The following is a 25,818-nucleotide window of genomic DNA, read 5'->3' on the forward strand; positions in this document are numbered from 1 at the left end:
ATTATCACTGCCTCACAGTTTATGCTAAGACTAATGCTTTGAACCTCAAGTGTTCTTGAGGTTCACTAAGAATCAAGTACTTTCGGAGCTGGTGGGCTGGTTATTTATATTGAATAGAAAGCCTCTTTGAACCAAGGATATGCAGCATCTTTAAAATACACAATTAAGATTACAGATTTCCTGGGCCTCCACCTGTTCTCTGAAGTGCTCTTTATAAAGCTTCTCTCCAACATATATTTTCATTTTTCCCCTTCTTTCATCACTTCCTTTCTCCTTACATTTCTCCCACCATTCTCTAAACAGAGGTTCCTTGGCTCACTTCCAGCTCAAGCATAGCTCATTTTCTTTCTCTTCTGATGTCTGACAGAATAAAGAATGTATTTTACATGAGCTTTGCAGTATTTCGTTCAACTTATCTCCTAGTATCAAAATACTTCTCTCGTAAATGAAACACTGGAAGGTTGAACATCAGCAAAACTCTCATTTATGACACCGCAGAAGACTTCTTGTCCTGCTGTTGCAATGTTTTCTTAGAATGAACTCAAAGCAACTACCAGTTTCCAAGTCACGACCTTTCACTCTGTTTCTCAAGGAGTAATGTAATGTTCTGGGAAGGTACCAGCCTTCAGCCACCAGTTCCACCAGAGATGAGGAGGGAAAACTGCTCAAGAAATGCGAGCTCCACAATATTTTTTCCAAAATTTTCTTTTGTCTCTTGCCAGAAATTACTCCACAAGCCCAGTCACAATAACACTGTAATGAAAGACAACAGAATCTCATCACAGAGCATTTGGACAGATGTGAAACCAACGCTCAGCACTTTCTTTCAATTTTGTTGCGAGCTTGGTTAAGTTTGCAGCTTTTTTCAAAACGTTCAGAGGATGCTTTACCAGGAATCCTGTCCTGGAATGAATGGATAAGGAAACTCAGCCCATGGGTGAGCCCTGGCTAAGTGCAGAGGTGGCCTGGGTGCTCTGGGTGCCCAGACCGCTCTTCAGGCTCTTGCCCCTTGTCACTTGGGAATTAAGCAGCTGTCTCTAACCCCAGTCTCTCGAGTGTTGCTGGTTGTATTTTTGCCCTGGCAACACAGCAATCAATCTGCAGCCAGCACAACTCAAGGTGAACTTAACAGCAATCTACCATCACAAATGGAGGTAAGACAAAAGTGGGACAAAAGACAAAAAAGTACAAATATGATTTATAGCTTGATTTCCCAAACAATATTCCACATTATGTACCACTGCAAAACATATTTTAAATTATACTGATTTGTGCTTTTGAATCGTAGTTATTCATTTCTGTTTAAAAAATCTGTTTAAACAAATCTGTTTTAAAAAAGTATATTTATTTGATTTCCACTAGAAACTCGGTTCTAAAGGAGCTCAGTCCCCTTAGATCCTTATCAAAGTGCTTTGGCTTAAATTTAAGTCCTACTACCCATTGTGGTTTCAACAGGACTGTACACATGCTTTCGTTAGTAGGCCATATCTTCTTTAAATCAACTACATATATTCTAACTTATTTAAATCTGTTTCTGTGTCTAAGTATTCAAAGGTTTAACCTAATATTTTAAATCATAGCGAAAGATCTAATTAGTAGCATTACATTATTGTAATTGACACCTTTTAAAGGACACTACTCATTTACATACAGTTCAAGTATTTAATATAGTTAGAGTTGCCTTGATTTTGTTTCCAAAGAACTGGAAGCTGCTATTCCTATCAGCAACAAAGTTGTTGAAATATTGCTCCAATATTTAAAATATAATTAAGAAAAAAAAATAAAGGGAGACCAAGAAGCCTTTGCAGACACAAAATTATAACTACAAACAGAAAAAACAGGTCCTAATTACCTAAGTTTCTGTTAACAGAATAGGTACAGAGATATATATATATTTTAATGTACTTTATTATTTTTATTACTCCTAAAATAGTATCCTTAAAATAATTTCAGATATTTATTTTTAATCCCTGGCACTTCCTCTATAATTCAAAACTGCAACTGGCCCCACAACTGTCCTATCCAACCATTTGCTTTCCAGCCCTCCTACTGCTTTTTTCTTTTGGGTTTTATATATTCACAAAATAAACTGTCTTATCCTGGCCATGACTGCTATCAAGGTTAAACCTCAGTATTTTAGCAGACTCCCACAAGTGTCATTTTGAACAAAAATGAATGATTTACTGGTGCTGGGAATGTATTTCCATCTGCTCAGAAGGGAGAGCTCTCAACAGTTGGGTTGATTCACATCAAAAGCCACTACGTATCGCCTCAGTACTGTGCTGTGGCTCTGTGCAGTTGCATTCCACACACCCACTTTTCACCAGCTCTAAATCAATCTGGAGAAAATCACTTAAACATGAACGAAAGAAGGGAGCCCTTTGACTCTGTTTTATGTTATGAAAATGCGTGCCTATCTGCTAGCTGACCTAGAAAATAGCTTTAAAACGGTGAGCAGTCATCTTTGTCAAATGTTTGGTCACAAGAGAGTTAAATCACTCCTTCTGGGAGCACATCACACATTGGAAAGAGGATCACAAACTTCTTTTGCCACATTATAGCGCATTATTCACACTTCATCAGCACATTTCATTGCAATTAAATCGGTGTAGGCATTCACTTCATTTTACTGATTTTCATTATGGAACTGACTAGGTTGGTTTACATTTCTGGTAACTTCAGTAAACACACCACGATTTGTAGATATTCACTATTCCCCATGTATAATATAAGCATATGAGTATTAAAACTACATTTGACCTAAAAGTTTCAACTGCTAGAAGACAGAGAGTAGGCAATTATAACTAAAAAGTGCATCTCCTGTAGAAAAATGGATCGTACCACAGGAGTGACATCATTTCTGATTATAGTAGGGGCAAAAAAAAAATGCTTACATTTTTCTGACAGAGCAGAATTAATGAATAGGGTCACTAAGTAAACTGCCTCTTGGGAACAGGTTTAATTAATTGGATTAACGTAAGAGAGATACATATGGACTATCTGAAGTTAAGATTTCCATCCTCAGAGATCACTACTAATACTGCTATCTGGCATAGTTGCAATATGTCCAGCACGATAACTTACTATATTGGCTTTTGCCGACCTCCTAGCAAGTGCTGTATAACCTCATTTCTGTCATTTTCCACACCAAGATAGCATTCCGCAATTTGAATCCAAATACTGCAGTCTTCTTTCTCTATGAGTTGAATAACACCTCTGATCCCAGGAAATTTAGTTACAAGTCTACAAGATTTTCCCCTTAGCTTCATGTTTAAGGTTTGATTGAATGATCTAACCACGCAGCTGACAGGTAAACCAGCAGAAACTCAAAGCAAGGAACTGCATCACTCTGTGGAGATGCATTACAACTGTGATGGGAGCTTCATTGTGTTTCTGCCCCTTCCTGAGCAAGCAATAATTCACTGGTAGAATGCGCTGCCCATCACCTGGCTGGATGCAGCAGCCTCCTCACTCCTCCTCCTCTCCTTCAGTCGACCTACTTCAGGAAGGGCTGAAATGTTCAGCAGCTGAGATTACAAAAGCTTCTCGGGTGGCTTGTAATTATAGTATCATGTTAGGTTTTTATTTCTGGTAATACCATTCAAAGCATGCTCACAGTAGCATAATAAAAGCTGATACTGATTAGGTAATACTAAGTGAGACCTAGAGCCTATCAGGGGGTTTAATAAGCAGATGAGGTAGGACAACACAAAGTCAGCCTGAGGCCACAACCACCCCAGCTCACTATTCATTTTGCCAGGAAATACCTCACGTGATTTTTATTGCTATTTGAACCTGTTCGGAATTTTATTCCGAAGGAAAATAAACATCTTTCTCATACAGCTTTAAATCTCCCAAGTGCTACCAAAATGAATTCTTTGGTTACTGCTGCTGCTTTCAGATTTTTCTGGAAAATTTATCCTCAGAAAAGGATCAAGTCCTTCTCCCTCTGTCTTCCTCCTGCATACACACCAAGCCACAGTAAGCTTTTATAACCATACTGGGTTTGGGGTAAAATGCATGACACTTTCATTCTGTTAGAGAAATAACGAAAGGAGAGATGGCTAAGTACGTGAGCTGGCTTTAATTCCAAATATTAAGAAAAGCAAACACCCATGCCAATAAATATAAAGACTCAGAACTTGAGAACAGAATACTTTCTTGAAGCTGAAGGTCCAGCAGTCACACACTTGTCCACCTCTATGAACTGGAACTGACTAGAACAGGTCACAAAAAAATACATCAGAACACACAGCTAAAGATGCTTAAATTGGTTAAGGAAATAACAACCAAATTGTCCCTTTAAAGGTTAATTGTAGACCTGTCAGCTGAGTGACCTACATTTGCCTGGTCAAAGCATCTGTGAGAGAGGGCAAAAGAAATACTTTGAGAAAGGAAATTCTGTTTTAACATGAAACGATCCACTCTTCCTTTCCATTGCTCACAGGCCTAGAAATGCAAACTGACCCTATCCAGGGTACAAAGCAGCACAGCAGACTTTCACATCAGCCACTGGCAGCAGAATAAAGTCCACAGAGACACAGCCATGTGAGAAGTTGATGATTTTTGGATTATTTCCTCAGTGAAAATCTTTCATTTCTCTTCCGAATCCAAAAAGAGCTTTAGGGAAGCCCTTTCCTTATTACCATATTTCTTTAAACTTGCACTATTTCTGCAAGCCTGCTTTACTTATTTCATTGTTCTGGCGATAAATGTATTTTTTTCTTTCTGCTCCTGAGAACCACATATGAAGTACACATTGTGCTTACAGAAACAGACACTGAAGTTTCGCTGCTCCACCATGAAAGTCCACGCCACCCAGAGAAAGTGAAGGAGGTTGTTATAAGCACTCTAACACTCAGCACATCTATATAAAATGGCAGGTTTGTCTTCTCTATCACCAAAATAAAGTAATGGAAAAACAACATTTAAGAAGTACTAAAACCTAGCCCATGAATGATATTTCCTTTTCAGATGTGTTTTCTCTCTTAAAGCATGTTATCCTTTCTCATGTCCTTATTACTTTTCCATATGTGCTCTCGATAAAGATGTCTAAATGCTTTGATATTTTTTCCCTATCTCCTCGTTCCTGTTTGTTCTTATTGCAATGGTATGCTCCATGCATTTTCTGTAGGTGAACTGAAAACCAAGGCCATGCTGATGGGAACTGAACTCTCAAAGCTGAGCAGAGCTCCCTCCCTTTGCCAGCGGACAACCCAGAGACCCATCAGCTTTCCTTTTGTGTTTCCATCCTCATTCCAGTGACTGACTATAATTTCTAAACACATTTCAATTATGCAACAACTCTACTTATGGCACTATGATAAAAAGGGGACCACTTAAACTTTTTAAATTAGGCTTCTAATCATACGTACCTCAAGTCTCTCCCTGAGCTTCATGTGCAGCCCTGGTTTCTAAAGCCCAGCTGAATCACATGGGAAATAACTTTCAAAAGCTGAAAATGTGAATATCCTCTTCACAGACAAGGTACGTAAAAATTTATTACATATAAATCATATTTTGAATTTTGCCAAAGAAACTGAACAGTTCTTTGTCAGCTGCCTGGAAGCAGGTAGAGAACTTTTCCACTTATTGCTAAATGATACAAACACATTTGGCCTCTTTGCTATTGCTGTCAAAATGGATTTGCCTTGGAAGCCAGCCAGTTTCATCTTACTGTGTTATCAAATGTGAGCTTATCTCAGTCACAAATGTCCATTCCTCTTTTATTGTTTTATGGAAGTCTGCTAAAATTACAGCTTCTATATAAAGTGCAGCGTAGTAAAAAGGAATATCCCAAAATGTTTACACTGACTGTACATATTGTGAAAACAGAGATATATTTTTTAACAGCCTGACATCAACTTCCAACAGCACCAATTTAGTGAACATCAAACACTGTTCTACAGTATAAAAATCATGTCTAGAGTAACCTACATTTTAAAATCCATTTTCCACATATTTTATAGGACCGGTCATTTCTTTTGTAAAGAAGGTTTGTACTTCAGATTTTCCGTGTTAAGGAAAACTGTTAGGTTTGTCATTCTAATAATTTCATTTTCAAATAACGTTTTTTGTTCTCATTCTGTTTTTACAGTCACCACCAAAGAATCTGAAAGTTACGCAATACAACAGGCTTTAATGCCACCAGGGACCCTCCTAACACAAGATGGAAATAACTTATTACGCAAATGAGATTAAAACACTGACCTTGAATCCACAGTGTTTTGCCAAGGGGCAGTGTGTGTGTGGGTGGAAAATCGACTTCGGTACGGAAGTTTGCACTGTGCTTAGGAAAGCACAAGAATTTTCAAAAGCAAAGGCCTCCATCATCCAGGGGAGACATAATGAGCATTATGATCATTTTAATATTTCATATGGCAAAGCATTTATTAGCAAAGAACATCACTTCACTTCTGCACACAGTCAATGCTATTTTCTGCCCACTGTTCTCTCGTGTCCCAGCCACAAGTGCAGGGCTGGTTCCACACTGTTCTGTTTCTCCTGGCCTGCAGAGGCCACCAGAGCAGCGAGGGACAGCAGGCGGGCGGCCGCCCAGGGTGCCAGCAGCCTGGCAGCCGCTCAGTTGCCCTGGCCAGGCCAGCTGGGATTCCCTCAGAGACCAAGGGTGCCAAGGGGCTGGAGCAAACAGGCTTTGGATGACTTTGCACTGATGGTTCAAGGCCAAGCTTCCAGTATTAGTAATAACCCAGCTATGTACAACCTGTATCTCTTATGCTGCGCAGCTGAGAACAGAAGGGCATTGTAGTAAATGATTAAGTAAGAAAACAGAAAAAGAAATATGACTTTTGCCTCAATGCAGTCATGTTAACACTGCTACTACAAGCCTGCCTCTGGCATTCTCTGATTTTTTAGAAGATCAGCAGTGTAGTATTGAAGTTATACTCCACAGGTCTAGGCTACCCATTTGCACAGCTTTGAAAGAAAGACAAAGCAGTGATTGAAGGACATGACCACTGCTTAGAAAGATCAACATCTGGCTGGTCCTACTTTTTGAAATTTATGCTTCACTGAGGCAAACAGGAGGCTCACAGGATAATTTCTATTTTCAAATATTCTTCTGGATGGAGAGTTTCTTGCAAGGGCTGAGGATGTCTTTGTCACCAACAACAGAGAGTCCTACTGTCTTATTGCAGTCAGGCTGGAATATTGCCTCAAGGTAACATTCTTCTTTTTGTTTGGGTCAGCAAGATGTCTTTAAAAAAGGAATTACAGTTGAGTGCTTCACCTAAGAATCTTAAAGAAGCAGATGATATGAAGAAGGGGGGTTTGGTGCTGGGTTTTGGGTTCTTTTTGGTTTGTTTGGGGTTTTTTGATAACTACCCCCAAAAATCTCTCCATGCATCTCTGAAAAGAGGGCTGGGAGGGAAAGAATCAGAGAACTCACACCTGCTAGAAAACGCATTCTAAGGAAAGAAAGAGGGATTTCAGGAGCACTCCCTCCCAGGGGTGCTCCGTGCTCATTCTCCTCACACATACATAAAAAGACCTTAGAGATTGGTATCTAAGAAGAGAATAAAGTGTTTCTCCAGAAATTGTAGAATTGGAATTAATTGTGACAGCACAGTTACACCCAGCCTTAAAACTGGACAGCTAATATTATGAACCTGATAGAAACAAATACAGTGTTTCAAATCTTCTATGTATTAAACAACCACATTTTTAGTTTCAAAAATTTTGCTAAAAGGGGTAGAAAACAAAAAATGGAAAAGAGAAAACAAAAAGCCCATAAACCAAAACTCTCTGAAAAATACAAAACAAACCTAGAGTTTTGACTAGAAAAGTTGGCCATTCTTTATGAAAGAAGTTTGATGAATCTTCTTTTCAATCTATTAATATCAGAATGGCCAAGGTTAAGAATTCATTATAGAGCTGTTACTTGTTCTGATTTCTATTATTATGGTGAATATGAAAACATCAAATGAGAATGTAGCAGAAAAGGAACAATATCTCAATAAATCATAAACCAAATCTTAAACAGAAATAGGATCATTTGCCTTGTACAACTGTAGAAAAATTATATCTGTCCTTGGATATTATCATGTAAGTAGTCAAGAGGGAGGAGAGCCTCCCACAGAAGATGGTAAATATTGTAAAACTCAGTCTTAGTCTTTAATAACTTTTCCATAAGTGTTTAAAACATACCAACTCTAATCTGACATGTCATTCTTAACATACGTAATTCATAGCAAGAATAAAACGTGTGCATAGACACATACCTCTTTTCTGGCTTGGCGTTCTGCCTCTGGGACTGAGAATGTCTGCTGCCCCTCAGCGCTCCTCTGCTCAGATGGCTGTTGTTGTGGCCCCCAGAGGAAGCAGAGGCCCGAAGGCCAGCCCAAAGCTGCTCTTCATTCCTGTGAAGCGGCACAGATGTTCGGATGGCAGAAATGACATGGCCAGGATAGGCAGTCAGCGAGTCCTCGCGGTGGCGGGAGTTCTGATGAGCTCTCTCCGAGGCCGGGTACTGCCGCCCTGGCCTCCGGTAGCCCCGGTCACGGTAATAGGCGGGGAGGCAGGGCCGCGTTTGCTCCATCACACCACCACTGCAGCTCCGGGAGCAGGCAGACCAGGGGCCCCAGCTTCCCCACACGCCTGGGATGCCGGCACTGCTGTCCTCAGGTGCATCGCTTTGCTCTTCTATCCTCTGGGGAACCTGCAGGCACAACGGATTGCCTTAGGAACAAGAGCTCACACTGTAATATGAGGGGAGCACTAATATTCTTTCTAAGCCATTCACTCTGCAGTCACAAGTGAAACCGTACAATATAGGAAGGAACTTGTCTTCTTCACTCCCTGCCAAGGAGCTGCCTACTCCACCAGTACAGGAGGAGGTCTCCTACCGCCAATCAACCATTCAAACCACAAGTATTTTTTTGACTATCATCTGGAATAGAATAAATTTTCTTTAGTTCTCAGTAATGGAAAACACTGAGTAATGCAAATCTTGGAAATGCAGACATTGAAAATTGTGAGAATATTAGCAAAGTCAGAAGGTAAATTCATTTTTGGTGATGAACTTGGGTCAACAGACATTGACTGCTCTCTTCTACTCTGGCGCCTCAACAACGGAGATTGCTAGTGGTTGCAATAACATTTCAGGAACTCACATCTAATGTGGAGCTTTTTAGGGAAATTCCCAACCAGCTAAAAATACTGCAACAGTTGATTCTTATATTAGCACTTTTCCCCCACCTGTCCATATTAATGCTTCAAGCAAAAGAGAGATTCAAGATGATCTGCCCGGTCCTACATTCACAGAAATCCCCAGCAAATTCACTGAATGACAGGACAAATTGTCGGTCTCAGGTGTGCAGTGGCACTTAGCCCACAGTCACCATTCAGCAGCACAGGGAAAGTGAAACAAAGAACCATCCCAAAGAGAGGGGGGTTTCACTTGAAGGAAGCTAGGAAGGATTAGGAAAGGCTGGACTGTTACTGTAAGGAGAGTTAACCCTTCAAGCTGTGGCCAAATATATGAATACCTTGTGGTTGGCAAGGTATCAGCACAGCCCAGAAGTTACAACCACCCACCCCCATCTCCCTGTGGACTTGTGCCCCAAGCTTTACCCACCCCTGGTGCTAGACATAGTCAGGATTTCACAGTGTTCCACACTGGGCAGAGTGCTAAGCTTTGTCGCACAGAAACTAGATCAATTCTCATTAAATGCAAGATTTTTCTATTGCTTTCCTAGTCCAACTGGCTGAATCATAGGTTTAGGTTTTCAAAGCAGGCTTCCAATGTCTGATTCTCACAATTATTAATATGCAGAGCATTATTTTAAATCAGTATATTTTAATAGTTTATTTATATTCTGAATAATGTTTATACCAACAAGCAAACATGCATATCGTTTCAATTAGGAGACAAAAAATGCACTGTCCACAAACAAATGTGTGCCATACCTCTCCAGCCCTATTCAAGTGTGTAGCTACCTCGAAATGAAGCTTTGGCAAGAGAGCCTTGTCTGCATGTATGTCACTTCTCCCCCTTCAAAGGGTGACCTCCTAAACACATAAGTTCCATTAACAGCTTTGCCTCAAACGTTGTTGTATAATCGCAGCAAACACGCGCGGTGACTGCGGGAGCTGCGAGGCACCCACGGCAGAGCCAGGCAGCACGGAGCAGCTGGCTATCGCGTGGCAGGAACGGGTTCGCAAACACGGGCTCGATGCACCCTTACCATATGGAGAGCCACGCCAGCACGGGGCTTGTGGTGCTGCTGTACAATAGTCAGTTGTGGTCTACATAATCTGAAACATTTCCCCCCTCTGAGGCTGCTCTCGCACTTTCATCACCAACCACAGGAAAAACTGCATTTAATTATAAGTTGTGTATAATAAAAGGCATCTGCATTAGTGTGATATGTTACCCATTTCTCCAACGTTATTTGAAAACAGGAGCAGATGTCTCTGTATTTAATATGTCTTTTTTTTTCCCCTCTGGGTATCCCCTTTGGCATCAGCCTTTTCAATCCAATAGCCTGGACAACCTAATACCACGTAATGTCAAAATTATGAATAACATGCAACAAGGTCTTGTTTTCCGGCTGTTATATTTGCTTTCATACCCAATAACAGAACACTACTGGCTCACAATTTGACCAGCTAAACAAGATATTCTTCAGTTTGTTTTGTTTTTTTTTTTCAGTGGATATTCACTGTTCAAACATATACTACACACTAATGCAGCTCTACCACAAATAGGAAATTACAACGATTACAAGGAGACACTCTTCTGGTCTGAGCTCAGTTTGCAGTAAAAATCTACTTATTATGAAGGTAATAGTCCTTTGTTATCAGACAAGTCAGGTTTCATTTGTCTGGACTATTCTATGATGGTTCACTACACCTTGATGCTCATGCAGGTAACAACTAAAATCCATTAGTCTGCAAGCAACTCAAGTCACCACCAACACAAGAAATATTTCATTATGCAGAAATAGAAACTGATATAATAGTGACAAGTGTTGACCTGTTGCAGAGAGAACTTTGAGGCTGCCAAACTTCATTGCAGGAATAATTGTTTCAGATAAAATGATGCTTTAAATGACTGAAGGCAATGTAAAGTAATTTTGTACCCCTTAAACTTTACAGTATAAGAGTTCTAGATGTAGCACAAGAAAGTGTAATCTAGCTAGTTAGTAAAAACATACTCATAAAACTAACAAAAAAGCAACAATATAATGCCTTATACTGATGTGCAAATTCATCAGTACCACTTAGTTATAAGATGACAAAATTCTGAAATGGGAATTTTCAGTAGCAAAACAGGTTATGCACTTATATTTTTCCTTAACGACTCCGTTTTCTTACTTTGAGAAAGATGGGGGTTACACTGAAATCTTTACAGAAGATAACGTGATTAATGGCATAATCTACTCAGTAAAACCTACTACAAAAGGCTGAATAAATTGAAGTTGCTTAGCTTATGGAATGGAAAACAAAGGGGGCAATAATGAGCCTTCCAAAGAGTTTTCATAAATAAATAAAAAGAGCTGTTCATTTTATCCTTGCAGCAAATAGTTCTCCATGTTCATAGCCAACACACAAGTAACAGTGGATTTAAATTTAATCAGAGGTGATCCAAATTAGCTAGTAGGAAAAACTACTTAGTGGAAAGGCAAACAAAGCACAAGAACAAATTGCCTAGGAGATCCTGGCAGAGGGAGGCAGATCCCAAACTTCTCCCAGGAACAACTAAGGTCTGAGTGATCCTTCCCCAGGGCAGAGGAGCAGAGCTACAGGACTCAGAGGTCACTTCCCCACCTTTGGTCCTGTGATTTCCGAGTCACTCTGTACCGGGGTAACAATTCTAGAACAGCCCTAGGATACAGCCAAAACTACAGGTAGCTAGGGGAGACAGCTGCAGTATTCCAGAACATCTCAGAAACACTGCAGAGTTGGAGATTCCTGACGTTAGGTCCCTCCTCCTCTGCCTTCAGGAATCGCCCATTACACAGCACACTTTCTAAAGGGGAGAGTTTGAACATACTGAACATACTGAATTCTCCTTGCCAAGTTCAGTCTTGAAAGTAATTAATAGAATCACATAGCCTGCAAAAGCGAGACATCAACTAACCCATTTAATCTACTTTCCCATGGTTCGTGATTGATTCCTCCCCTAGGTGATGTAGTAATATTCATTCTAACTAAAAATGCACCATCAAAAAGATTTCTCTTTACTGCAAGTTAATCAACAACCAAGTATTTTGCTCTACAAATTTGAACTATTTTTCCCCTTAATTTCACCCCATACTTCCAGCCCTTTCTTTCTTTCCTATACATTTTTCAGTTATTTGGCAGGACAAGGTTTGTAAGTGGAAGTAATACATTTCACTAGGTACAGCTGTATAGCGAACAATGTGTATTGTGCTAGTTTGCTACTTTTATAAACAAAAGCTGCGTCACATTCAGGTTTTATTCTAACAGTCATCTTTTTTAAATTAGTCAGTTTCTAAAGCAGTTTGGGATTTCTTTGCTTTTCAAAAACATCATTCATATACAGAACAAATATAGGAGGTCAGTGTATAAAAAGTATATAAAGACTAAAACTTCAGAAAGTACACACTTTTTTACCTAAACGAACCTGACAGAACTGAAAACAAACCAAAAGCCAGAAAAACACCCTTAAGTCATCAGAAATGATCTGTTTTAATCAGGACCAGTTAGAAGCTCAGAACTTCTCAATATCGGGATCATTCAAATAGAAATAATTTGAGAAGAAAACATCAAAACCAGCTAAAAGTCTGTTCCAGGCACACTGAAGCAGGTAAGAGAATTCCCAAAAAACTTTTAAAAAATACCACTGTGGTCAGGCAGTCCAGGGAACAATGGCATTACAATTTTATTTGTTATCGTTCTAAGAGATATTAAGAACCTTTCTAAGAGATATTAAGAACCTCTCTGTTTCCTGGAGGTTTGGATTCTTCCCCCTGCCCCCAACCTGCATATCATGGGTATTAAATTGAAAACCCTGAAAGCGGAATACTTTGCAATACTACATCTCTTGCTTCTTTAATTACATTCACTATTTTCGGGGCGGGGGAGGAGAAATAAAAATCTACCTTTATATTCTTTACTTGCTTACTCCCAAATTTTAAAGGATTTCAGACATTTAAAGTTACCCTGTAGAATTTTAACATGTTTAGTAGCTTTTAAGCAGACTAATTCTCCATTAAATCACTGCCTAATGTTGTCATTCCCACAGCTTTAGACTTAAGCATTGAGTTTTTCCTCACTTTCACTACATTACAACCTTAGATCTTATTGAATTAAATAAGCTACCAGTAGGTTGACACAGATTGCATGTTAAAGGGAAAAACGGTTCATCTTGAATTCATATAATTCAGCAATTGCTCTGATCCTGAATCAAAAATTCCAGCAATACCAAGGAATGCACAAGCGCCTCTGTCAGAATTTAGAAATGAGATCTGCATCTCGGGATTTTGGCAGCAGTTGCTGAAACTATACTATGTAAGAATGTCCCTGAAGAAGAAATATCATATCAACTGAAAGCCACGAATATTTCAAATCCAACTAGCTGTGCATGAAGACAATGACTGACAAAGCAGTACTGATCTGACACACACTGGTTTTTAAATACTGTTGGATACTTCACCCTCTTAAACTATACCTTACATACAAACTAACTGTTCAGAAAAGGAGGAAAAAAGTGGATACATCAGAGGCCCATTTAACCCACTTTTATATTTCTGCCTGTGTGGAAGAAGCAAAGGTATAGGGACCAGTACAAGAACCAAGACATGCCCAGAGACATCCAAGGATGCTCCGCTTCCAGCTAATCAGTAATTTAAGGGCCTCCTTCAGCTAAACAACATATGCCAATTGTTTTTCATATCCACTACTGGAGTTAATCTCCATTAATACAATTAATCCCTTTTTTAACATATTTTCAATCTTGGCTTCCAAAAGACTGTATTTTCCATTGAAAAAGTGCTTCATTTTCCTCTGGTTAAATATGCAGCCTGATAATTTCACTGCATCTCCCAAATTTTTTCATTGTGGTAAATGAAGAATGATCATTCTCACCACACCATGATGTTTGATTTGAAATCACTAACGCAACCCAGTTCCAGGATCTGTCTCTGAAATTCAGCAGTCCCAGTCTGTTCCGTCTCTGTTTGTAAGGAAAACAGGCCAGAGGTTGGACTGTCCTCATTTTCAGCCCCTTTTCCACTCCTACATTTTGACACAGGTTTGCAACACTATGCACATACTCCAAATGTGAATTAATGATGGACTTCCACAGTAATAATGGTCATAATGCCTGGTGACAGGAGATATATATACACGTGCACACCTTTTAACCAGCTACAGAATTAAGTAAGCTGCTATAGCCGCAGCCAATACCACTAAGCATTTTGCAGATACTGAGCATGTTATAGCACTGCAAATTGCAAACTCAACACTGAAAAGGGATGCCATGCAATGGCAAACTTTAAACCTGGATATACCTAAACCAAACCAGACATTTCTGTGTGTGCTTCTTTTTCCTGTTTCAGATTACATACAATAATATTATGTTTCGTAGATTTCATTTCTAACATGTTATGCAGTAATTCTTTTTCCTGGTTAAATGCCCTGACTTTATAAATGGATTCACAAACAAATTAACTACATCATATTCCTAATCATATAACAGGTGTAAAGGTAGGTTTTGCAAAGTTTTATGGTATATTTTCACCCAAAGGCAAACAAATTGTATCCAGAAGAACATTTTATCACCTGGTCAGAAAAATGCTACCAGTGCCATCCACTCAATAAACTCCCATTTATAAGCTGGATGCAAAGTGGAATTACCAGAAGGCAGCACATCATTTTTTATTTTAAACTACTACCATCTTATTTGTCCTGTACTTCCCAGAGCAAAGAGCCCTAATCCTGTTAATATTCCTCAACAGCTTTCAGGCTTCGGGCATTTTTTCTTTGTGCTTTCCATGGTCCTTCTCATTACACCACACATGATAACCCACGCTATGACACAAAACCGTCACCAGCATTATTAAAGAAGTGTCAAGCCACTTGCAAAACATGACCTCTTCTTATTTACTCTATTACCCCAGGGCCACACCTCCTTTACATTAGAGTTCTGACTGAAGGTTTTCAGGGGCACAGCCGGTCACAGAAGACGCGCAGGCAGCTTTTATGGCTCAGCCTGACTGATGCTTCAGATAGTTATTATTAAAATTGCATATGTCATATTTGGGATGAGATGATCACAGTATTCTTCATAAACATTCATCGTCTTCCTATATAATTGATCAATGATCAATCTCACAAAGTAAGAGCTAGTCTTTGTGCTCTTAGAATTTCAAAAGCAGGCGGACTCACAGGAACTAGAACTGGAGTGCTGTTCAGAGCAGAGCATGCCAAATTTTGAACGGGCTGAGGAAATTATAGTTTAGGTTTAGAACCTATTCCACTGTAACATTATCGCATTTCCCTGCCAGTGCTGTAAACACATCTATGGAACTGGTTTAATTCTTTCACCAGTCTAAGCATCTTAAAGGAATATTCTTGCAGTATTAGCTCAGCTGATTTCCAATAAAGGCCATATCTATATAGCCACGACAATTTCCCAGCAGAAAGTCTTTACAGTCCATTTTATAGATGTTCATTTGCAACAACCGTATTTTTTATGCCTCTTACAAGAAACATGTGGAACATTGGTGGCTCGATAAAAAACAATCTACCAAAAAAGCCCTAAAACTTACAGATAACAACTTCTCAGATCTCTCAAGGCTAGCAGAAAAATGGAGCAGAGGCCAAGCAAAACATCATGACACAATGTGTACATGTCTGCCTGGTTCATATGCTCAGCTATTTTAATCCTTCAGTGCATTTTGGAAGCCTTTAATCAGAGATGTAGTAAACCGTTTGAATTTTACAGTACGTGGTAAGTGTAAATATTACCAGCTTAAACGATTTGGGTTTCCCTTCTTTGTATAAAAACTCTGTCTGAACATCTGTGCCTGTGAAGATTAAAGGGCTAAAAAGCCTGGAAATAGAAGACCTTTGTATTCACAAATCACTGAAGGGAGTTACAATGCCTGGAAAGCTTAACTGCCCCTTCAACCAACTTTGACCACATCTGAAGAAACTTTAACATTATTTAAATAGTCTAGAAAGTAAACAGCTCTCAAAAAAGTCCAGAACAGTTTTTGTGCCAACAGAGCTTGAAGCTTCCTCCAAGTTTGGCTAATTCTTTTCACACCAAGACCACCTCCATGGCGCTCTGTGAGCAGAGTGTTTTAAGACAGAGGTTTCTTTCCATTTTTTTGTGACACCATTAAGTTCTTCCAAGTAAACAGATGGCTCACTCCTGACCTCACTCCTGCCAGTTCTATACAATCACTTATCTACAGGAGGATTGCTCCTGATTTACAGTAAGGTAAAGATGGTAAGCATCAGGCCCTCACCATATCAAAAATTCGGCTTCTTTATTTTTATAAACTATTTCCTCATCACTGACTATCATCTGTGACCAAAGTCACGCAGCTCGTACTACACTAGGCCTTTTCCAGGTCAGTCACCTTCAGCTGTCACAAAGCTTTTGCCCTTCTATCGTATTTCCACACTTCAAGAATTCTTTGGGATCCACATATGGTGGAAATGTGGATTTTATTTATTTAGCAAATGACATAACACCTCTCTCGAGATTTCTCAGTGAGTCATCCACCCATCACTCCAGAAGTAGAGGACAAGCTGTCATAAAACAGAAAGAAACACTCCCTACAGAAGAACTCATCTGTGAAATCAAAAAGCTTCTCACCTTTATCATTGCTCTGATCTAAAGCCTGGGACAGAACTAGCAAGCAGTACTGCTCTGAAGGAAGATGAGAAGCTTATCTATGACCTTGTAAGTTCACCTGCTCTGGAATTCAACTGGAATAAAGATCCTTTCATTTCTTCCAGAGAAACACAGAAGGAGCTTTAAGCCTCTCATGCTCCAAGCTTAAAGAAGTCAGTATTTTTTTATTTAAAATAAATAAATAAGAGGTCCATGATAAAGCAGGTTAAAAATAACAAAAACATTGGCCTCCATTTTTCACAGAGTATATTTGCATAAAATAATGTATACTTATTCCGTCTCCTTTCCCAAAACAAAGAAGAATTTTATTTTCTAACCATTTCAACCCACAACATCAAGGAAGGGAATTAGTAACAACACAGAGGTAACAAGAAAATTCTTTCAGCTGTTGTTCTAAATATTCTGTTGCCCTAAAAGGCCAATTTTAAAGGAAAAGTCTTGGCATGGACTAAGTCATCTCTCCCATTTCCTAAAGATCACTGTGATTAGAATAGCAATGTTGTGAGCTAGAAAGGCTCTATTTTACCAAAGTTTCAGTGAATGCAACAGCAGGTATATCTATACAGTTAAACAACTGTACTGAAGGCAAGTGGATATACTGACCACTGGAAAACTGCAAGAGGAATACGGGCCACATTTCAGTTGGCAGTGTTGATGGAACTGATGTGTATGGAAACACAACAATAAGGCATAGCAGTTATCTTATAAACAATTGAAACATTACAAGATATCAAAAACGGTGACACCCGCAAACACTTGTTGCAAGGAACACACACACAGCAGCTGTACACAGATATGTGATTACTAAACTGCTCTAGTAAAATACAGTTTAGTGTACACAGCCCAGCAGGACAGAACCATAATAACTTTGCAGTGGGGCTGTTAGGAAGAGCTGAGTTCCTGCTCAGCAAGTCCTGACAAGCTACACATGTCAGTCACTGTCAACCTTAGGGCAGAGCTTCTCTCTACCTGGACTGCAAGGAAGAACACAGCCTTCCACTCTGTGCTTCTGCTTCTCAGGATTTGCACAAGTGAGGTGGTGAGCAGCTGTGGCGGGATCCCATGGGACTCCTTACAACTATTAGGCATTCGCCCTGGTGTCTGGGCCAAAAGCCAAGCTTAGATATTAACTACTTTGTCTAACTCCAATTCCCTCCAGTGTTCCAAGGATCTAGCAGACTTGCTTCATGCTTCACATTTTACTCTATTATAGCATGTGCAGATGTATTGGGCAGCTGTATCCTTTTCAATTAACAGAACAGTGACTTTTATGGGGTGTGGTAGGGTAAAAAAACAATGGAAATGAAGAGACATTGCCATTCACTGTCATTATTACAACAGAAATGAAGGTGTAGGATCACATTTATACACAGAATTTCCTATTTGAATCCTAAAAATGATATCATATTCAGATTTAGTAATTAAAATCTTATAACTTGAAATAGCATTCTGAAAGTTATAACCCTCTCTGCAGACTCTCCCTCTACCTTCACCTTTACATCTCCATCATCCTCTTCCTACAGCCCGCAGAAGGAATCATTCCTGGCACCTTAAGCGCTTTGCAGCGCACCGGAGCAAGCAAGCAAGATCGCCAGGGAAAGCAAAGATGGAAAGACAGAAAGATGAAAATCCATCAGTGAACTACTTATTGATTTTTTTTTTTCCAAAGACAGAGGACAGCACACCCATAAATAGTGTCCGTGCTTTTGTCCCCCAAAGTAGGTAGTCCAATTAATCTGAGAATATGTCAGAATTCCTTTAAGTCTTAGTGCTTCATTTTACTTGTCACATATACATGTTCCATTCCTAGGACAAACTTTAGGGAGGTACATGACTGCCCAGAAAAAAAGGTTTATCCCACAGCAAGCAATTTAAAACTTTAGAGAACGGCATGGGTAGAGGCAAGCAGGGGAGATGCAGTATTTTTAATCTGTTCTGAAGCAAAGCGGAAGTACATAGATCCTCACGGTCAACCACACTGGCAGATTAGTTTGTTTAAAAGAACTTCTGATAAGGTCCTAATTCAATTTCATGTATTCTGCCAATGCAATCAGCACAGTGCTACAGTGTGGTAGATTTAAGGAGAAAATGGAAAACAGAAGTAACTCAGAAATTACTCCTTCTCGAGGTAAGGAAAGCTTCTGTGCCTACTGAAAAGAAACAAAATACCAACCCACACCTCCAACCAAACCAGAAAAACTCACCCTCTCGAAAAAAACAGCATACTAGAGATAGGAAAGCTGCTCTGAAGCAGATGTTAATTGTAGAAATTCCCTTTTATGAACAGAACTGCTGTTTGAGTAATGATGGGGTTTGGCCATTACATTGCATTGCTACTCATTTCCACAAGTAACTGAGCTGCTCGAACAGCTCACCACGGCCAGCTGAGAGATCCCGGCCACCTTTCCCTTTCCCCTGTGCCTCTCTTTTCCCTCAGCTGCTGCTCCTGATCGCATTCCTTCTTTCTCTTGACTTAACAGTGATGACCATTCAACAAGCATATTTGTATGGAACACAAGAAAGAGGAGGGGCGAAAACACACATATACAAAAAAACTCAACGCCACACAACTTAAAGTATATTCATCTCCAAATTTTGTGGGGAGTATAGTCACATTCACTTGATACATACTTGCTTTTCACCAAGATGCTGTGTGTCTGATAGCAAGAGATGCACACAGTTTATTTCTTCTTTAATTTAGAGCCAGCACAAAGAAACACCACTAAGTTCAAAGAGGCCCAAAATTCTTCAACAATATTGTGGTGCCCTAATGAAACGCTTGTAAAACTCAATTCTGACACTTCTTCCACAGATTGAAAATTATTAGCTAAGATGCTGTGCCTCCATTAAAGTCAATACTAATCTACAACTGAGTGACAAAAAGAGATGGATACATTCAAAGCAACGCCATTGCTTTAATGCTACTATTTAATGCTGTAACAGAAGGAAGATGTTAAAACAAAGCAATATTTACATCAGAAATTTTATTTGGACAAACTTTGCTTCCATTTATGTTACCAATGTTACTAAAATAAACAAGGCATAAATACATCTACAGCTTACTTTCTTAACACAGCAACATATGAGTAATTAAAAATCCAGCCAGGAATGACTTCTGAAATATTAGGAATACAGTCGTCAGTGGCTGCCTGGGAGAAGGACTGTTACGTTTCATAGTTTAACCTTCTGTTGATCACAGTATGACACTTACCAGGTGAGGTTAAATAATATTTATTCAATAAAACAAGCATAGGGAGGGAGAACAGGAGCCTGACTGCATGATGAGCAGGAGGAGGGCTGTTCATATGTCCAGTACTGATGGACAAGGTTAAGTTAATTGTTAAAATATTTAGAAATATTTCAGCTCAAACATTTCCAGTCAGGTTGGGTGATTTTTAAATGCAAGTAAATTATTTGGTTTCACATAACATTACCTCCCTTTTTACTAGTATTGATGAGTACTTTGGCCTTAGGGTGGAGTACACTTGATATTTAGAAATTATACACTATGAATAAGGAATAAGTTAGATAATGGAAAAAAACAACCTCCAAGAAGATACTGATCAATACTACAATCCCTGTCTTCAGCAAGAAACCACAAAAGCCTTTGCATAGGAAAATTTCTATCTAATGAACATACCATGTTTAATGTCTTTGTATCATCATGCAAACCTGTGCTATTTACAAAGATAAGATTAACAAACAGAGCAGTGCATAAGCTCAGATGCAGGAAGACGTAAAGATGCTCTTTGGTTTTAGATTTTGTGCACTTCTGACAGGAGAGATCGCATTCTTTAAAGTAAAAAAGCACAAAAGCTACTTCTATATAAAAAACAGGTAGCCAGGTATTTCTGAAACTAGAAATTCTGTATTGGACAATTCTAACATTGTATGACAGAGAAGCTTCCAAGGCTTTAATTCCAAAATTATAAAACTAAAAGTAGAAAACAATGCCCAGTCAAATGTTTTCCTCAAAAAAAAGCATCTTCTCACTAGCTAATGTTGAAAACATTTTTACTTTAACGGCCAAGCTTCAGTTTCCCCAGAGTAACAAAAGAAGGGGAACTGAAACGGAGTAATATTGCATTTAGTCTGCGGATGATGGGTGTTGGTCCTGAAACCAGAAAAGTTACAGAATAAACTGAAATAAGGAAAAGGGGGAGAGGGGAAACCAAAAAACACCATTTGGTCATGTCATCCCCCCCCAGGTCTTAATTCCACTATCTGCACTTCCCTGCTATGAAAGTAATTTGGCTCATTGTTCTGGCTAACAGTCCCCAGGCTGTCATGCCAGAGAGAGATTTGTGTGTGTGCATCTGAGGAAAGCAACCTGCTGAGCTCTGCTCTTCCAGATTTTGTTAATGAAATTTCCCTTAGATAATAAAAAAAAGTGCTGCCTGATAAGATAAACTTCTTCATGTCCAAGTCCAAGGCATATGCCACTAGGTCAAGACTAGCTAAACAGTACTTTAAGTAGTTCTAATATACTGAAGCTAAATAAAACTCTTACAAGTAAGATTCAGGCATATACAAATAGATTTTGGTTCAAAATCTGACATTATATCAGCCTCTTTGACTGTAAACATGGATTCAAAAAAAAAGAAACAACAAAATATTAAAATCTAGCAAGATTTAAAAGCAAACAGAAAACATTTCCATATGTTTCTCAGTGTTCTGAAGTCCTAAAAAAATAACATCTCGGCTGAATTGTGGGTGTCCAGAGGCAACTACAACTGGATTTCCATCAACTGCTTTGGGAATTGTCCTGGGTTTTGTTTCATTTTCCCAAAAGTTTCAGTATAAGAAAAAAAAAAATCTAGGCTATTTGGAAATATTTAAAGAATTACTTAGCCAAATACCCAAGTTCAATTCTCTAATCTTATTTCCCTGTCTATAGCCTTCAGAGCAAAAGCAACCACATGCAGGGTGCACAAGAGAGAATCCAAACACTCTCCAAACTGCATGTTCAAGCACCAATTGTGCATTCATGCTTAACTTTCAGCTGCAAAACAAACACACAATAAGGATTGAGTATAAGCTAATGTTTTATTATAATTCAGCTCTAGTTACTCAGTTTCCACTTACTGTACCCTCTGAGTGCGTATATGGAAGTTACACCCTCTGAGTGTGTACATGAAAGTTACTAGACACCACTTTTGTTACTCACTACATTGTTAAAATGACACATTTTTCATCAAATCCTTCCCTCCTCCTCCTCTCCCTTTCTTCCCGCAAAACCAAGCTCCTCTCGCATAGAAGGAACGCTGCCAAAGAGCAGAGAGATCCATGCAGAAATCCCCAGGAGCTGCTGGCTAGGTACGCCAGCACACACATGTCCAGGTTACTGCATAAAAACAACAGGAACAACTTCCAGAGCTACAGAGCTGAGAACTTCCACACAATTAGACATATGTCTGACTTGGCCTTCAGAGCTACTAACAGCCCCTCATGTCTGGAGCTGATGGGTGGGTCAGAAGGTTTCTCAAAGGTTTAATAAATACAGACTTCCAGTCTAAAAACAGTGTGGCATGAATAGAATCCTCTCCCATAGTGTAAGAATGACAGCCAGCCTCGGAGCCCGTAGGAGATCGTCACTAGGAGACTTCTGCCTCTCTTGTTTTCCGTAAAAAGAACAGCTCGAAGGTGGTTACCATGGCCCTTAGTGCCCTGCTGCAGTCCCTTTAACGAGTACAGAAACACTCCCGACCCGTGGCATTTCTCATTCAGCTGAAAACAAAGCATCTGATTTTATCAAAATTAATTCTGGAGCTTCACAGAATGAAGCAATTGTTTGTCCAACTTACTCTATTTTGGTTAGTAGATTTTTTTCCCCCTAAGGCCATTTGGAAACTGGATTGCAGCATCTCTCCACTGACAATGTTACAAAAGAACGTCTAATTAGTCAGAGTACTGAAAAAAAGCAGCAGCATGACCATCTCAGCTGCACAAAAAAACAGAAGAGATCTAAAATAGGGAGAAATCCTAAGGTGTACTCAGGTTTAGAATGGAGCACTAGGGCAGCTTAAGAAATGCTGCAGACTAGACTGTCTCAGTTTCAGACTTCATCATTAACTGACCTCAATTTAGCTTGTCTTTTAATTAGGCTGCACAAGTAGCTGAACATGACAGCTCTGTTCTTCAGGGACTACGACTATCAGACAACTTCAGGTTTCTAGTCCATATCTGCGGAGCTATTGTCCAAATAATTCCTTACCCCAAAGACAGTGGCATATGCACATAAAAAAGGAAATCCCACAAACTTGCCCTTTATCTCCTTTAAAAAGTACAGTTTAAAAATAAATATGCATGTTCCATTATATTTTAAAATCTATAATAAAAAGCAAACTTTTAAAAAATAGGTTGTTACCTTTCATAATTACTTGGTAGTGTTTGAATACCAATTAAAAGATGAAAACAACACTGATACAACGTCAGAGCCCATAAAGAGAAGAGCATTCAAGGGCTGTCCCCTCAGGTCTCTGGTAGAACCAGCAATACCCACACATTATTCCTGACAAACATTTGTCCAACACATTCACAGAGACATCCATCATGGAAATTCTAGATTTATCCAGTCACTATGATCTATTCTTCTTTATATCCTTACCATGATAAGTTTTTTTCTAACATAAAGCCTAAGTTTCCCTTGCCCCAGTGTAAATCTATTTCTTCTGACCTACTCCACCACAGACAGAAAGAATAGCCTTCTCTTCAGCATTTACAAGTATTTGGAGATTAAATCTCCCTCTCCCACCAGGCTTAGTTTAGACTAAACAACCTGAATTCATTCAAACTTCCCTCAGAGGTGAGATTTTAAAGCCTCTTGAGGATAATCATTGTTGCCTTCCCCGTCCTCCCAAATTGCCCACTACTTTCCTGAAAAAAAGTGCAAAAACCAAAGTATTCCAGCCAAGAATGCTGAGCAGGATGGAAGGCGTGCAGGCTGCAAGCTGCCTTCGACATGCCACTCTCGATGGTGAGTGAACATTCACAAGAGCACAACAGGGAAGCTCAGCAGTCTCCAGCTCTGATCTCTAGCACTGTAAATCTAGCAATAGAGTGTGGTTTGGGTCCAACCTCTGTTTCAGACATCTCCATCTCTGTACAAGAACGAGCCACCTATGAGCAACTGGATGCTTCTGCTAATGACTCCATGTTTGAGTGCTGCTCTCGCCAACCTGAATTCTTCTTCCCTTTTGTCTTAGCTGATGAAAATGTTCCAAAGATTCAGTAAGCTAACATGGACCTATTTGTGACCTACAACACTTCATATAATTACTCAGCTAATTAACCAAAATGAGCCTCTTTTAACTAAGTTTATATTTATATACACTTGATTTACATTGCATTGCTTCATGATTCTTACTCTAACGTTTTCGACATTTACCTTTAAGTATACAAAATCTGAATATTTGATTTGTAATGCTTACCTTTCTGTGTTCAATTGAAGGCTGTGGGATGACAAACTGAAATCCCAGCACTGATAGGGAACCGAGAAGTCTGAAAAAGCAAACAGTGAAACAGAAGATATCATTACCACTAATACAAACCACATATCTACAACTTGTTTCTGGGCTTCATACTGCAGGAACTGATGTAGACACTTGAATATCATTACTAACCAAGGCAGACTCACTAAACTGTATGAAACATTCTCAAACTGTAAGAAACCTTCTTATGACATTCTCTTCACAGCAAGTAGTACCAGGTACATACATATATTTATCTATATAGCAGAAGTGCACCAAGTATAATCCATTGGTAGTTTTTCACATAACATTATGTTTCAATTCAAATATTTTTGGCAGTGCATATTATAACACCTTGGCACGTGGTGTCAAACTGGCATATGCTTTGCAAGTTAGAATTCACCCATCTGTGGACCAAGTTTGCTTCGAGATCTGACTCGTCATTTTACAGATGAAAACTTCACCTCCAGCACACAGGAAACATGCAAAGAATCACCATAATTTTGCAGAAAATAGGTACTTCCCCAGCTGTCTAACGCTTGTGGAAAATGAATAACCTAATGGGCACAGAAGATGGAAAGTAGTGGGGACAGCTCACCAGAGACTCGGGATAAGCAGCCAAGCATCACCCCAGTCCCCACATCTTCAGTCTGAAAGGAGTCATGATGGGAATCAAGCCCAAACAAACGTTGTTCTGTCAAGCCTCACCACTGAAATGACTCCTAGGAGCCCATTACAAGTTAGGCTCAGTTAGCTCAGTCTTTTGTTTGCTATAGTTTGCACTGGGGACTGCTTTGCCCCCTTCTGGCAAGCCCCTTCATCAGAAAACAGAAAGGTATGAGAAGTAGAATAAAGATATCTTTATTTCTACCAGGAGTTTGAGTTTTCAGTCTACAAAGAGTATACTTTGGATCCTATATAAATGGAAAAGCTGCTAATGATTTGCTGAATTACAGTGCAGAAGTAAAACTGATGGATTTGGACACAAAATACATCTGCAAACTAATGGACCAGACAAAATCCAGCTGTGCTTCCTACTCACAGCTCCTTCCCTTGCTCCCTACACAGTAACCCTTTAAGTATTTCTCATTGTTTCAGTTATTTTCAGAGACAGACCTCCTAAACAGAAAGAGGGGTTCTTTATACTAAGCATCTCATTATCACCCATACAAATATTCTTCTATGAGGGAGAATGTTTTTCTTGAGTTTTCTGTGTTCATTCTTGCTAACATACTGCAAAAGGAATCGTTAGAGAAGGATTGATTGCACATGCCTATCATCACTTCATCATCATAGTCTAAGCCCCTCTCTCACAAAGCAAAAAACTATTCAAAGGCAAGAAAAAGTCATTACTTCCTTACCGCTACATCAATATAGGAAAAAAAAAAAAGAAATTAAAGCACTTTAAAAGTCCATTAGAAGCAAGTATGATATTTCACAAAGTTATCATTTGTGATAAAGCAAAATACAGAGGAGGTGGCTGAAATCAGAGCC

At 39.3% G+C, this 25,818-nt stretch overlaps 1 protein-coding gene across 6 annotated transcripts in view; it reads right to left on the minus strand.

Moving 5' to 3' along the window:
* The window catches only part of THSD4 (thrombospondin type 1 domain containing 4), a 310,710-nt gene that overhangs the window by 219,684 nt on the left and 65,208 nt on the right, over nucleotides 1–25,818 (minus strand). For all 6 annotated transcript variants that reach the window (XM_065076051.1, XM_065076050.1, XM_065076048.1 and 3 more), the window contains exons 3-4: nucleotides 24,286–24,355; nucleotides 8,241–8,677 (exon numbers count right to left, since the gene is read on the minus strand). In XM_065076051.1, coding sequence (XP_064932123.1) covers nucleotides 8,241–8,677; nucleotides 24,286–24,355 — 507 coding nt within the window. The remainder of the gene's footprint in view (nucleotides 1–8,240; nucleotides 8,678–24,285; nucleotides 24,356–25,818) is intronic.

This window comes from Columba livia, chromosome 11 (assembly GCF_036013475.1).
Source record: "Columba livia isolate bColLiv1 breed racing homer chromosome 11, bColLiv1.pat.W.v2, whole genome shotgun sequence".
Taxonomy (NCBI): Eukaryota; Metazoa; Chordata; class Aves; order Columbiformes; family Columbidae; genus Columba; species Columba livia.